The following is a 13,043-nucleotide window of genomic DNA, read 5'->3' as shown; positions in this document are numbered from 1 at the left end:
GACTCAATGACTTCCAAGGTCCCTTCCCACTCTGATGCTAGTTCTCCTGTGTACGTGTTTATAATTTATGGTTTATATATAATTCATAATTATAGATGATGAACTGTATCATTTATATAATCTTAATCCTCTTCATTATAGTCTTCACTTCAGGAATCTGATTATTGTTATTAATGATTTTGTGAAAATTAAGCAAATTAAAGTTTGTCACAATTCAAGTTGGGGTGTGCATTTCAGGGATGTAAGTATTCTTCCAGGAATGTTCCATAATAGGTTGTAACTCAGAACTCTTTATCTGAATGGTGTTTGAGGACCTGTAAACATCCATGAAAAATGTTTCCAGTAGCAAAATTATTCCAAGTGTGCGAGATTGAGTTAACGAATGCTAAACCAGAGGCTTTTATGGAGTTGAGTGTATTTGAGGAACCCTTTGACAGAAGAATGTGCTACTCCTTTTTGGAAAATGGCATAGCTATAATAAATCAATCATAAATTGATTTGTGCAAAAAAAACATAAAAGATTAAAATGTAGTTCTAAAGATTGATATTGAACAGTTCATCCCAGGTATAAAATTGGCTCTGAGCATTCAGTTATTCAGTATTTATTAAGCACTTACTATGCGCAGCCACTCTGCTAAGTGCTAGGGGTGCAAAGATAGGCAAACTCGGCTCCTGTCCGTAAGCAGCCCATTATTTAAATTTTGTTTTATGTGTGAACGGGATGATGAGAGTGGACAGTCAGAAAGTGAAAGAGCCTTACATAGTCTGAAATGAACATTTTCATATAATACAAAAAATGTAATTCTTTTTCTTTTTGGAATTTTCCATTAAAATTTTTTTTCATAACTTTATCCACTAAATTGCCAAGATCTGTTTTATCTTTGTGTTTTCTATCAAAAGGAGAAACCTTGATCCGTTCCTTCCAAGTGCGGGGCCATACTTTGCCTTTTGTGCTGTTTCTTTGCTACAGCATCACTGTTAAGGGTTGAATCAGGTTGACTTGTTTAAGGAGTTGTCAAGAAAAGACATTGGTAAACAAAGAACACTATTGAAAAAGAGCTGTTATCCTTTAAACTAATTCATTGAAGGGAATGAATGTGAGATGCTTTTTCCTCCTTGAAATGTGTTGTTGTTGTTCAGTTGTTTTAGTTGTGTCCGACTCTTCATGACCCCATTTAGCATTTTCTTGGCAAAGATGCTGGAGTGGTTTGCCTTTTCTTTCTCCATTATCATTTTACAGATAAGGAAACTGAGGCAAACAAGGTTAAGTGACTTGCCCTAGTAAGTGTCTGAGGCCAGATTTGAACCCAGATCTTCCTAACTCCAGGGCCAATGGGTGCTCTATCCACTGCTCCATCTAGCTGCCCATTGAAATTTTTAACTATATGTCTATAAAACTTGAAATGTATCCTTTGTGTTTATTCATCACTTTGGTCTTTGTTTACTTAAGTCTTAACTCCTTTTTTCTCTTGCAGAGTGAAGATTTTCACATTTATACACAGTACTGCACCAATTATCCAAGGTAAATATGTGAGATGCAAGGAAAATTTGTATTTACAAATAAGATTTGTCCTCTCTACCTGAAGGAAAAGGGGTGTGAGAAAGACTTCCTGGAGAGAGTTACATTTGATATGGGCTTAAAAGAATGGGTAGAAATTCAAAAAAATTCAAAAGGGGAAAGAGGTTAAAAATGCATGAAAAATCACCTGTTAATGAACTGATACTTTAAAAACAAATAAAAACACTATTTCCCAAAACTAAATCAGTAAATTCTCCTTCTGTATCAATTACTTATAATTTCTACATCAAAAAAGAACAGAATCTTATGGAATTATAATATTCTATGAACCAAAATTAATTTGTGGCTTGCTTAAATATTCTCGGAAATTGGTTTCAATAAGCTCAAGCATGCATTTCTCTAAAGTCTAAGGATACTTTGATGGATTTGTTATCAATATCCATGAAGATAATATAACTAACAACCATTTATTAAGCAACTTCTTTATGCATGGAACTATGAATTCATAAACAGAACAAAAAAAGCAGGCGGTGGCCTCAAAGAGTTTACATTCTATTCTAGTGATACATTATGTAAATAGATAAATGCATAGATAGTAATTTGAAGGAGGGATCACTAAGGGAAGATAGCATATGACCTGATCTTTGAAGAAAGCTAAGGGAGGCTGAGTATGCCCTATCAGAGTATATTTAAAAAGCAGAGTATGCCCCCAAGTGGTGCATTTTGCAGCCATTCTAAGAGGTGTAATTTTCTACCAGATCTTCCCATAAATATTATAGGCTTTCATTCAGATTCATTTCCATTGCAGAACTCAGGCTGTTTCTTTTGTCTCTTGCTCTCACTATATGAGCTATTTCCTTTATTGATTACACATTTCCTTGATGTCTTTTATGTGTCTTCTTACATGCCCCTTCTTTACATTAATATATGGCAGCCTATTTATGCCTCTTCTGCATTTCTCCAGCTCCCTTTGGGTAACTTGAAATTTAGATTATTTGGAATGTATGATATTCTGTGACTTGTAGCTGTGTTGCATTACTGCAAGAATGTGTTGAATTGAATAGAAGAATGTATGTGTGCCTGTGATTTCATAAGTGTAGGGAATTCCTTAGCATAGAAACCTCTTTTACCAATATGGATCAATAGCACCTTTGTAACTTTTAGTCTTATATAATTGGTTAAGTAGCTTACTTATATCCACATAGCCAATATGTATTGGTGGGACTTGAACCCAGATCTTCCTGATTCCAAAGATAGCCATCTTTCTACTATATTTCACTCTCTTAGCAGCATAGTAATACTGGTGTTTAAAAAAAAGAGAGCAGCTTGATATTATAGAAAGCTTTGCACAATTTCCCCAAAGCAATCCAGCCCTCTTGTCCTCTCATGTTCAGTTATGGGCCTAACTTATTGTTCATTTGCAGTGATTGTCCAGTATAACTGTGCTGATGGACTTACTGGTAGACTGCTCACCCAACTACTTCTAAACCTGAGCAATAGGGATTCTTCATCTACTTGGTTTTCCCTAGGTAAACTCTTAGGCCCATCTTTTTGGGTGGTGTCCCTAGACTAGGCCTGACTCAGGCCAGTCCTCTGGTAGTTTATCTTCCATTTTGGATGAAAAATGAGATGCTCAGAGTTCATTCATAGTTAACAGAAGGAGGCTTATTAGCCATAGGAAGAGAAAAATATTCAACAAGGATATGCATCGAGGATACCCTGAGTTAATTCAGCTGAGTGAAGCCCCCCTGCCTCTGAATTGACCATTGTGGTCCACCAGCCAAGCATCAGAGCACACCTGGAACTCCTTGAAACTGTTTTATATTCATGTGGCCAGCTAGCAATGTCAACAGCCTTAGTCTTCAGGCCCCTGGTCAAAATAAATCTCAAGGATATTTTCAAACTTTAAGGAAAAACTAACCTAACTTGCAGGGGATGAGATGTTAAGATATTGCTCCCGCCATAGGTTGTGATGGATAGCATTGAGGAAGCTTCTAGTATTCTGAAGATTAAATCTGTACGATGTCATCCATAAACAGAAGCATCCCAGAGGACCAATGCAATTCTCTTCTTTTAGGACACCCCACAGGCCATCCTTCAGGCCCATGATGAATATCTTTGGCAAGCATATTCCTTCTCATTTTATGTCTCTCTTGATACTGATAATGAGAGCATCACTAAACAAATTTATCTCTATGGTTTCTTCTATAATGGAATCTCATTTGGTCATAAGGGAGGCACCTTGTTAGAAAAGAGCCTTTGAACTCTCAGCTCTTCTCCTAAGTTTGGTGCCAATACCTGCTTCTGCAGCTGCATCCCTCAGACAAGATAGTGAAGGTTGGAGTTGGTGGATTTGGCTGTTTGGGGTACCTGGTGATCTTTCTCTTGGGTTTCTTTAAAGCAGGATGTACCTATATTTGCTTTCTTGCTATAGTTTACGACTTAAAACTGCTGCTATTCCTTAGAACATAGTAATTATCTGTGTTGAAGTTATGTTTTTAAGTGATCATATTAGTATGAAATTTTTCTTTTTAAAAATACAGTGGCTATATTTAGAGATTTTTTTCTGCCCACAAAGGCTTTCTTTTATTTTGTTATATGCCTAATGCTTCAAGGTTGGGAAAAAACTAAACCAATAGCTGGTTAACAGCATTTGAAAACCTATTCTGTGAAGAGCACTTAGCTAAAGCATGAAAAGAATACAAAGGAAATGGAATGGACACAGACCCTGCCTACAAGGAGCATCTCTCATATTATCTCTCATAGATTTAGAGCTAGGAGGGACCTAAGAGGTCATCTAGTTTAACCCCTTTGTTTTACAGATGAGGGGGTTGAATGCTGGGACTTCTAAGGTCACTTTCAGCTCTAAATCTATGATTCTACGAAACAAGTAAATTACTCCCCTGAGCAGTATAACAACAAGTACAAATTAATGTAGTACAAATAGTATATTGATGCTAAAAAGTATGTAAAGAAAAAACAACTACTCAGGTACAATCATTAAGGGTGTGTGTTGAGCAAGATTTTGAGGATGGTAATGAAAATAGATTGACAGAACTCAGAAAGGCATTGAAGGTCAATGGTGCAACACATAGAGAGATAGGAAAAAGCCCCTTATGCCACTACCTAATTACAGAGTTTGACATTGATCACAATATTTCCTTTTGTTGTACCAAAGCCTGTGATTCCTGTCTTAGTTAATTTGTGAGATGCCACATATTTCAGCTGATCTCATCATCTGATTAGCAGATCAATTAGTTTGATTGTTCTTTTAAATCCAGGTACCATGATATAGAATGCTCCCCATTCACAGCCTTGCAAATGATCATCTCGCAAATAACATGCTTAAATGATTTCATAAGTAACTCAGTTATTGCTGAGTCTGCACTGTTCATCATGAATTTTATTTGCAGATCAGTAGCTGTGCTAACAGAATGCATGAGGAACAAAATGGTAGCCAAGTTCTTCAGAGAACGTCAAGAAACTCTCCATCACTCACTGCCTTTAGGATCATACCTTTTGAAGCCTGTTCAGCGAATCCTCAAGTATCATCTGCTTTTACATGTAAGCATCTTCAAGTGTACAGTTTATGCCTAATGTAGTTGAGTGCATTTTAATATGCAGGGGTGGAGTTTAAAGGTTTTTTTTATTTTTTACATTTTGAGCTGATAATAAAAATCACAAAAAAGCTGAGAACATGCAGAAATGTTTTCCTTGTCCATATTTTATAGCTGACTAATACATTTTTAATTAAGAAGTTTTAGATACTTCACTGATACTGAGCATGTAGTGTTGTTGATATGTCCAAGTAATGAGATGGTTTTTCGGTTCTGTAATTCATCTCTTGCTTGGGAGAATCACCTGGCAGACTGCCAATGCCTCTTTGAGACCCTTGACATTTTTTTAAATGTCATTGGCCACCAGGCATGTCCTACAGCATGATCTTGCTAGGTGGCTTCTGCATTGTATAGGAAGTTATAACCTAAAAGAAAGCAATTGTTTCCTACGTGCCAGGTTTAGTGGGTGGTTTGGGAAGGAGAGATATTTATTTGTCCTACATTTGATTAGATGTGGTAGTAACCGACAAGGAGAAAAATGGGAACAGGATGAGTAGTGAACAACTCATTAAGTTTTGTTCTTAGTAATACTTAAAGAAATTTCCCTGTTTTATTTCTCAATGCTTTTATGCTATTTTAGATAGATTTGTAGATACAAAAAAATTTAAATTTTCTTCTCTTCATAATCATTTCTCTCAGTATATTCCAATAATCAAAGCAGTCAGGGCTAAGGCAAGGTAGGTTTTTTTGTGCAATGTTTTTGTTGATGGAAGAATCAATTAATCAACAAGTATTTGTCTGCCAAGAACTCTGCTGGTCACTGGAAAACACAGAGGCAGAAATGAAATGAGTTCCTTGCCTTCAGGGAACATATAGGGGGAAACAGAATGTGTGTGTATATGTGTGTGTGTATGTTTGATGTGTGTGTATATGGGTGTGTGTATGTTTGATGTGTGTGTATACACAGATACACAACACATACAAAGTAGAGAAGGCACTAGTAGCTGGGGAGGGGGCGGGGGGGAAGGAAAGACCTCATACCAAATATAGCACTTGGGCTGAGTCTTGAAAGAAATCAGGAACTCCAAAAGGCAAGAGTGGGTGGAAGGGAGAACATTCTAGGCATGGGATATAACCAGTTCAAAGGCACAGATATAAGAGATGGCATTATCACGTGTGGAAAAAACAGCCAGAAAACTAATATGGCTGAATTGTGGAGTATATGGATGAGAAGGGAGTAATATACAATAAGGCAGAAATGGGTATGATGGAGCTAGGTTGTGATGAATTGTAAATGTCTCTAGGATAAAATATCCTACAAGTAATAGAGAATCATCTTAGAGTCACGTAATCTAACCCCTTTACTTTATGGATGAAGAAATTTAGACTGTTCTAGTCAGAGTGGATTTGAACTTAATTGGCAAGCTCCCTCTCTCACTGTGACCTTCCAGTCAGTAGTGTTACCTGCCTGATTAATACAGCATCTAAATCAGTTTTTCCCAATGGAATATATATATAAATATATATATATATATATATATATATATATATACACATACACACACACACACACACATATATATATATATATATATTTTAAATCTTACGGAAGTTATGGGGCAGCTAGATGGTGCAGTGGACAGAGCACTGGCCCTGGAGTCAGGAAGACTTGAGTTCAAATATGGCCTCAGACACTTGACACTTACTAGCTGTGTGACACTAGGCAAGTCACTTAACCCCATTGCCTCACCAAAAAAAAAGCAAAAAATAAATAAATAAATAAATTTGGGGCAGCTAGGTAGCACAGTGGAAAGAACACTGGCTCTGGAGTCAGGACAACCTGAGTTCAAATCCAGCCTCAGACACATAACACTCACTAGCTGTGTGACTCTGGGCAAGTCACTTAACCCCTGCTTCACTAAAAAAAAAAAATCTTACTGAAATTAAATATATAGTAAAAGTCTTTTTGACCAGCTGTGATAAAGACATTGGATAAGAAAGAGGAAAGATGAGTAGCAGGAGTAATCTTAAAATAGTAGCTAAATCTAAAAGTAAATTATGTTTCTCTATGTCACATATGTTGGCATATTATGATTGCATTTGTGTCTGTCCTGTCATAAATCCATAATACTTGAAGCAAAATAATGAAGCCATGTTGGGAAGACCCAGCTTAGAAGGAATGCCTTGGCTACATTTTCTATTCTGAAATGGAATGGATCATTTCTTAGTATTATAATAATAATAAACAGTGAAGCAAAATTATGTTTTCTCACTGTACACTTGCTATCTGGCTTACACTTATCTGGAAACAGGAATGAAATGCTCTGTTTCTCTACCATGCCCCTGACACCTTTCATTCTGGAAGATCACTCCAGCCCTGGAATTCATATATTGGAAATACTTTATTCTCCCTTGTTTGGTTTTTCTGGCTGTTTCTTATCAGTGAAATTGCAGTATTCTAGTACTGAGATGCAGTAGTAGTATGAAATACAAAGTTAAAGAAGGCTAAAGCTGGAAAAAGTGTTAGAGATCATGTAGTATGAATTCCTTATTTTACAGATAAGAAAACTGAGGCCCCCCAAAATAATATAAGTATCTTCTCAGTGTAACAGGATATGTGGAAGAAATGTTTCAAAAATTGATGGTTCTTTGCTGACTTCATTAGGAAATAGAAAACCACCTCGACAAGGAGACTGATGGCTATGATGTGGTACTTGAGGCCATAGACACAATGCAGAGAGTAGCCTGGCACATTAATGACATGAAGAGGAAACATGAGCATGCGATCAGGCTACAGGTGAGTTTACAAAATCTCCTTGTCTCCTTGTTTTAGTAAATTCTCCTGTGAATTGGTTTTTGTTGTCATTGTTAGAGTATGCATTCCCCTAGCTAAATGTTAAGGGAGTATTAAACCTTGCTTCTTACCTCCCAGCATTTCTCACAGGAATGACTGATAACAACTCACATTATTGGTTTACTTTGATCTTCATCATTATTTTGGGGGGCAGGGTTTAAGAAAATTTCTATACACCATTTCTTTGCCTCCTCTAATTTTTTAGTCCAATGTACAATAGAAGGAATTGAATTTTCAGTGGAAGTTTTTCAAATCAATAGCTCTAGGACATTTATCTGGAAAGGGGAAAAGTTCAAGAAGGGAAGAGAGTAATTTTTTTCACTGGTAGTTCACATATTAGCCCCTTTGTGTAGGTTTCGAAAAATATAATGGGTAAATATTAGCTCTAGTGGGGTTTTTTGGGGGAGGTGACCAATTATGTACTGGCAGTTAAATAACCATCCACGTGCTTCATTTTTGTTAAGCCTTAAGTAAAAACTAATTCTCTGTGTGATGCCCTGAACTGGCAGATGTATTATTAAGTTTCACCTATCATGCTACTAAATACTCGATGGATTAATTTAATTAATTGTTAACTAATTAATTGTGAATTGGTTGGTGTTAATTGTTTAACTTTCTTCCTCCTATTTAATAATATGTTTTATATATACACACACCCATTCTTCCAGGAGATACAGAGTTTGCTGACTAACTGGAAGGGACCAGACCTGAATAGTTATGGGGAGCTAGTGTTGGAAGGAACGTTCCGCCTCCAGCGGGCTAAAAATGAGCGAACATTGTTCCTCTTTGACAAGCTGCTTCTGATCACAAAGAAAAGAGAAGAAACCTTTACCTACAAAGCTCACATACTGGTAATGTCTGGGTGTTGGGAATGCCATAGAGATTGAAGCAATTTAGGGGTCCTCATTCCCTTCTCAAAGTGTCTTACTGGCTTCTCATACTCTCTGTTGTAGTGTGGCAACCTCATGCTTGTGGAAATGATTCCCAAGGAACCACTTAGTTTTAGTGTCTTCCATTATAAGAATCCCAAGCTTCAACACACCGTGCAGGTAAAAAAAAAACAAAACTGTATTTTTTTTTCTGTGTGATTCTCATGGTGTGAGAAGGTTTATATTGCATGGCCTCTGTGAAACGTCTGATATGTCCCCTACGTTTCCCAGGAGGGGAATGTTTTTCAGAGTCTTAACCACTGGTCTTAGTATCCTCTGGATTTGCACATATGAGTTATCTTACTATTCCAATCTGCTCCTGACAGGCTAAATCTCAACAAGATAAACGACTCTGGATTCTACACCTGAAGAGGCTTATCCTAGAAAACCATGCTGCTAAAATTCCAGCTAAGGTAAAAATGTACCTTAAAAATGTTCAAATCCTAGAAATGCAGCCTGACCAGAAGAAATGTTCTACTCAAAATTAAAGAAACATTGAAAGAGAGGATGTATAGGGAGGCAGAAAACTGAATTCAGGAGCATGAGGCTTGATTTTCTGTGGCAGTAGTGCATGATAGATTGAGAGAAGTCACAGAACCTTTCAGTGGCTTAAGTGACCATGTTACAGATGTGAATACTGTCCACTTCACGGGAATGTTACCTGTTGAGTGCTCAAGTGCAGTTTTGTGTGTGTGTGGGTGGGTGGGTGGGTGTGTGGGTGGTTAAGTGACCCATCCAGAGTCACACAGCTAGTATTTGTCAAGTGTCTGAGTCAAGTACAGTTTTGAAGATTTTCACAAAGTTCTTACAATGTCATGTCCAAAGTTACTTTGAATAGTGGAAGATCAGAAAAGTTGTCATTTAAACTTTTAGACAATAATAAAATATTATCTAATATCAAAATATATTTTCTGCAGAAACAAAATATTCAAACGAAAAACACAAAAAGAAATAGAAAAAAATGTTTTATGTCAATATCAGGAAAATTCTCTTTTAAAGTACAAGACTGACTTGTGGGTCAAAACTGAAGAGAGAGAAACTTGTCAAGGTAGAAGCTAGTTGAATTGGTTTTCCATGACTGATAAGTTATAATGGAACTTATAGTCAGATTTAGTGGGGTCGTGAATATAGTTACACACCCAGAGAACAGATGGGAATTCACAAAGAGATGAAATGATTGGAGCAAAGCAATGTATCCAGACTCCCAGATGTTGCTTTGTTTGTCCCATCCCAGGGGTGTGGATGTTCTAGGTGAGTCTGACCCACCCTGGAGCTATCCTGAAGTCAAGCCTGATTCCAGTGTAGATAACATTTAACAAGCTTGGGATCATCCTGAATGTTGGGCCTATTTTTTAACCACTACAACTCAGTATGATTATCTTCTTTTTTTCACATTTATTTTATTTCTAATTTATGGGATAAAATGAGCCTTTCCATAACATAGTATATTTTTTAAAAAAGATGATTGCACATGAAACTGCAAATCTATTATATACAACTTGCTATTCCTTTTTAAAATGTAATAGTTATGTAATTTTTTTTCTTCTCCCCCTTTCTCTGCTCCAGCCCCAGAGATGGCTACCATTAGATACAAACAGGTGTAGATACATAAATATATATATATATATATACATATGTATAAATGTAAAATTATTTTATATATACTTTTATTTATCAGTTCTTTCTCTGGATGCAGATAGAGTCTTTCTTGGGCCTACTTCTATTGAAGGTTCTATCTGTGAATCTTGGGCTTGACTTGACTTGTCCATTCAGGAAGCTTGAAGTTTGAAAAAAAAATTATAGAGAACAGTAGTTTGATATAATTTTTTGAAACCACATACACATGAAAAACAAACAGCACTTAATGTTGATAATGAAAAGATTTACTTATTTTAACATTTTTTTCCCCTTTGGTACACGGTACATATAGCTTTTCTTTTCTTGGGATGGAGGGTTAGTCTAGATCAGAAAGAAGGTTGTTGGAAAGTGTTTAGAGAACTAATATTAGAAAATGAAAAAGGCAGCATGGCATGGCGAATGCAGAGCCAGCCTTTGAGTCGGGATGATCTAAGGTTCAGGCAGGTCCTGCTTCTCATGCAGGCAATGTAATGTATTAGTCACTTAACCTCTCAATGCCCAGGGCAAACTCTCAGTGCTGCATAAGCTTTGGTTGAATTGTTGACGTGCACCCATGAAAGAAGTCTTCACAGTGGAAGTTTGCTATGAATTTGGAGGCCCCTACCACCTAACAACCACAAAAAAGCAAAATCAATGTGGGTAGGGTGCTTATAATAAAGGGAGAATTGGATAGCAACATAAAGGAGACTGGGACCTCTTGAGGGAGATTTCGAACAGTATTGTGGGGCTTGGACTATGTTTGGGAAAGCCACTGGCCCTTTTTTCCCCAGGGTGTTTCTCAGGTCTCAAGAGTTGCTTCATGGTTCATACAGTTTTGCTTCTGAATTTTAAAGTACCAACTTTCTAATATATTTGGGAGAGTACTTCTGTTTGTCCTCAGTGTGCTGTGAAAAAGGGATAGTAACTTTGTCCGTGTGTGTGTGTGCGTGCGCGAGTGCACACTTTTCAGAACCATTGCTCTTCATTTTGTAGTCAGGAAGTGAATGCGCACAGGTGTGTACTTTTTGAGTGTGAGTTCCATTTCCTCAGAGTATGATGACACTCAAGGTGGTTCATTTGAGAGTAATGATTATATTTTCTTGTGATTAATCATTTCAGTTTCATGCCTTGTAATATCCCTCTGAACAATGGCATAGTGTTACTGATATGCCCTGCCTATAGTGTATGTGTTTTCTGGGAAAGACAAGGTCATTCATAGAACTCTTAAGAGTAATCCCAGACTCCTGTTGCAAAAAGGAATAATAACTTGTAAGCCCTTTTAAACATTTCTCCTACACTGTATATGTATTCCGGGCATTCTTCCTCAAGTATAACTGAATGTCTTTGGTCCTCAGTTTCTTCATGTGTAAAATAATGTAGAACAGTTGGACTAAAAAACCTTTAAGGTTACTTCTTTCTCCAAATCTGTGATCCTATGAGCCTAAGAGTATTTAGTCAGTGAGCATTTATTAAGTTCTTAACCATATCCCAGGCATTCATTCAAGGGAGAGAGAGGATATGAAAAAGGGCGAAAAAACAATCCCTGTCCTCAAGAAGCTTACATTCTAATGAAGGAAATGACAGGTCACCAAATAGATACATACAAAATCCGTACAGAGTCAATGGAAGGTAATCTTAAACAAGAAGGATCTAGCAAATGAAGGGAATAGGAAAGGCTTCCTACAGGAGGTGCCATTTAAGTGGTTGGTATCCTTACAGGCTGAAATAAATTTTAGGAAGTCCATATTTCTAACTATTTTAGATATCATTCTTTTGTCTCCCAAAACTACTAAATGTCTTTATGTAATAAACATAAAATGTTAACTTCTAAGTGATGATCACTTCCTATTTGGCTTTGTAAGCTAAAGTTAGTACAGTCTGACACTTATCTTTCTTTAAATTATTTATAACTTAGCTAAATTTTGGAAACAGAAAATTTCTCTTCCTACTAAATGAAATACGAACATATCAGGGACATTTTGAAATTCCACATTGGATAGAGAGCCAGCCTCAAAGCTTCAAAGTAAGTTCTGTATTCAAGTCCTGCTTGTGTGACCCTGGGCAAATGACTTGAAGCAACTTTCTGTGACTATAAGTTGTAAAGATGGTGATGGCCTGAATTTCCTCATGAAGGAGTTCACTATACCAGTACAACCATCTCTCCAATCCTATTCCTTATACGCACAGCTGCCACTTAATTAAAAAGGACATGTTGGAAATCCTTGGTTAGCTTTTTCTACTCCTTTAGCACAGATAGTTCACTTCTGACACCTAGTGGACAATATGGGAATAGCATTTTGAACTTTTCTAATTCTGAAAATTCATCAATCAACAAACATTTATTTCATGCCTTTTATGTCAGGCTCTGTGCTAGGAACTGGGGATACAAAGACAAAATTGAAATTCTACTCTTAAGAGGCTTAGTTTCTAATAAGAGAGAAAACATGCACATATATAGGTACAGTACTAGCCACTGATGGGACCAGGAAAGGCCTCATGAAGGGGGTGGTATTTGAAATATAACAGAGGAGAAAATATAGTTTAGCTGGCACTCTATTCACTGTGTC

The 13,043-nt window shown here is 36.8% G+C and overlaps 1 protein-coding gene across 3 annotated transcripts in view; it reads left to right on the top strand.

Annotated features, from left to right (window-relative positions):
• Positions 1-13,043, top strand: part of PLEKHG1 (pleckstrin homology and RhoGEF domain containing G1) — a 272,236-nt gene that overhangs the window by 230,680 nt on the left and 28,513 nt on the right. For all 3 annotated transcript variants that reach the window (XM_027857998.1, XM_027857996.1, XM_027857997.1), the window contains 6 exons: positions 1,476-1,522; positions 4,933-5,083; positions 7,742-7,873; positions 8,599-8,781; positions 8,884-8,979; positions 9,186-9,272. In XM_027857998.1, the coding sequence (XP_027713799.1) occupies positions 1,476-1,522; positions 4,933-5,083; positions 7,742-7,873; positions 8,599-8,781; positions 8,884-8,979; positions 9,186-9,272 (696 nt within the window). The remainder of the gene's footprint in view (positions 1-1,475; positions 1,523-4,932; positions 5,084-7,741; positions 7,874-8,598; positions 8,782-8,883; positions 8,980-9,185; positions 9,273-13,043) is intronic.

Source organism: Vombatus ursinus, unplaced genomic scaffold (genome assembly GCF_900497805.2).
Source record: "Vombatus ursinus unplaced genomic scaffold, bare-nosed wombat genome assembly UNPS02012602.1, whole genome shotgun sequence".
NCBI classification, from domain to species: Eukaryota; Metazoa; Chordata; class Mammalia; order Diprotodontia; family Vombatidae; genus Vombatus; species Vombatus ursinus.
Note: the sequence above shows the minus strand (reverse complement) of the source record. Positions and strands in the feature narration are given on the sequence as shown.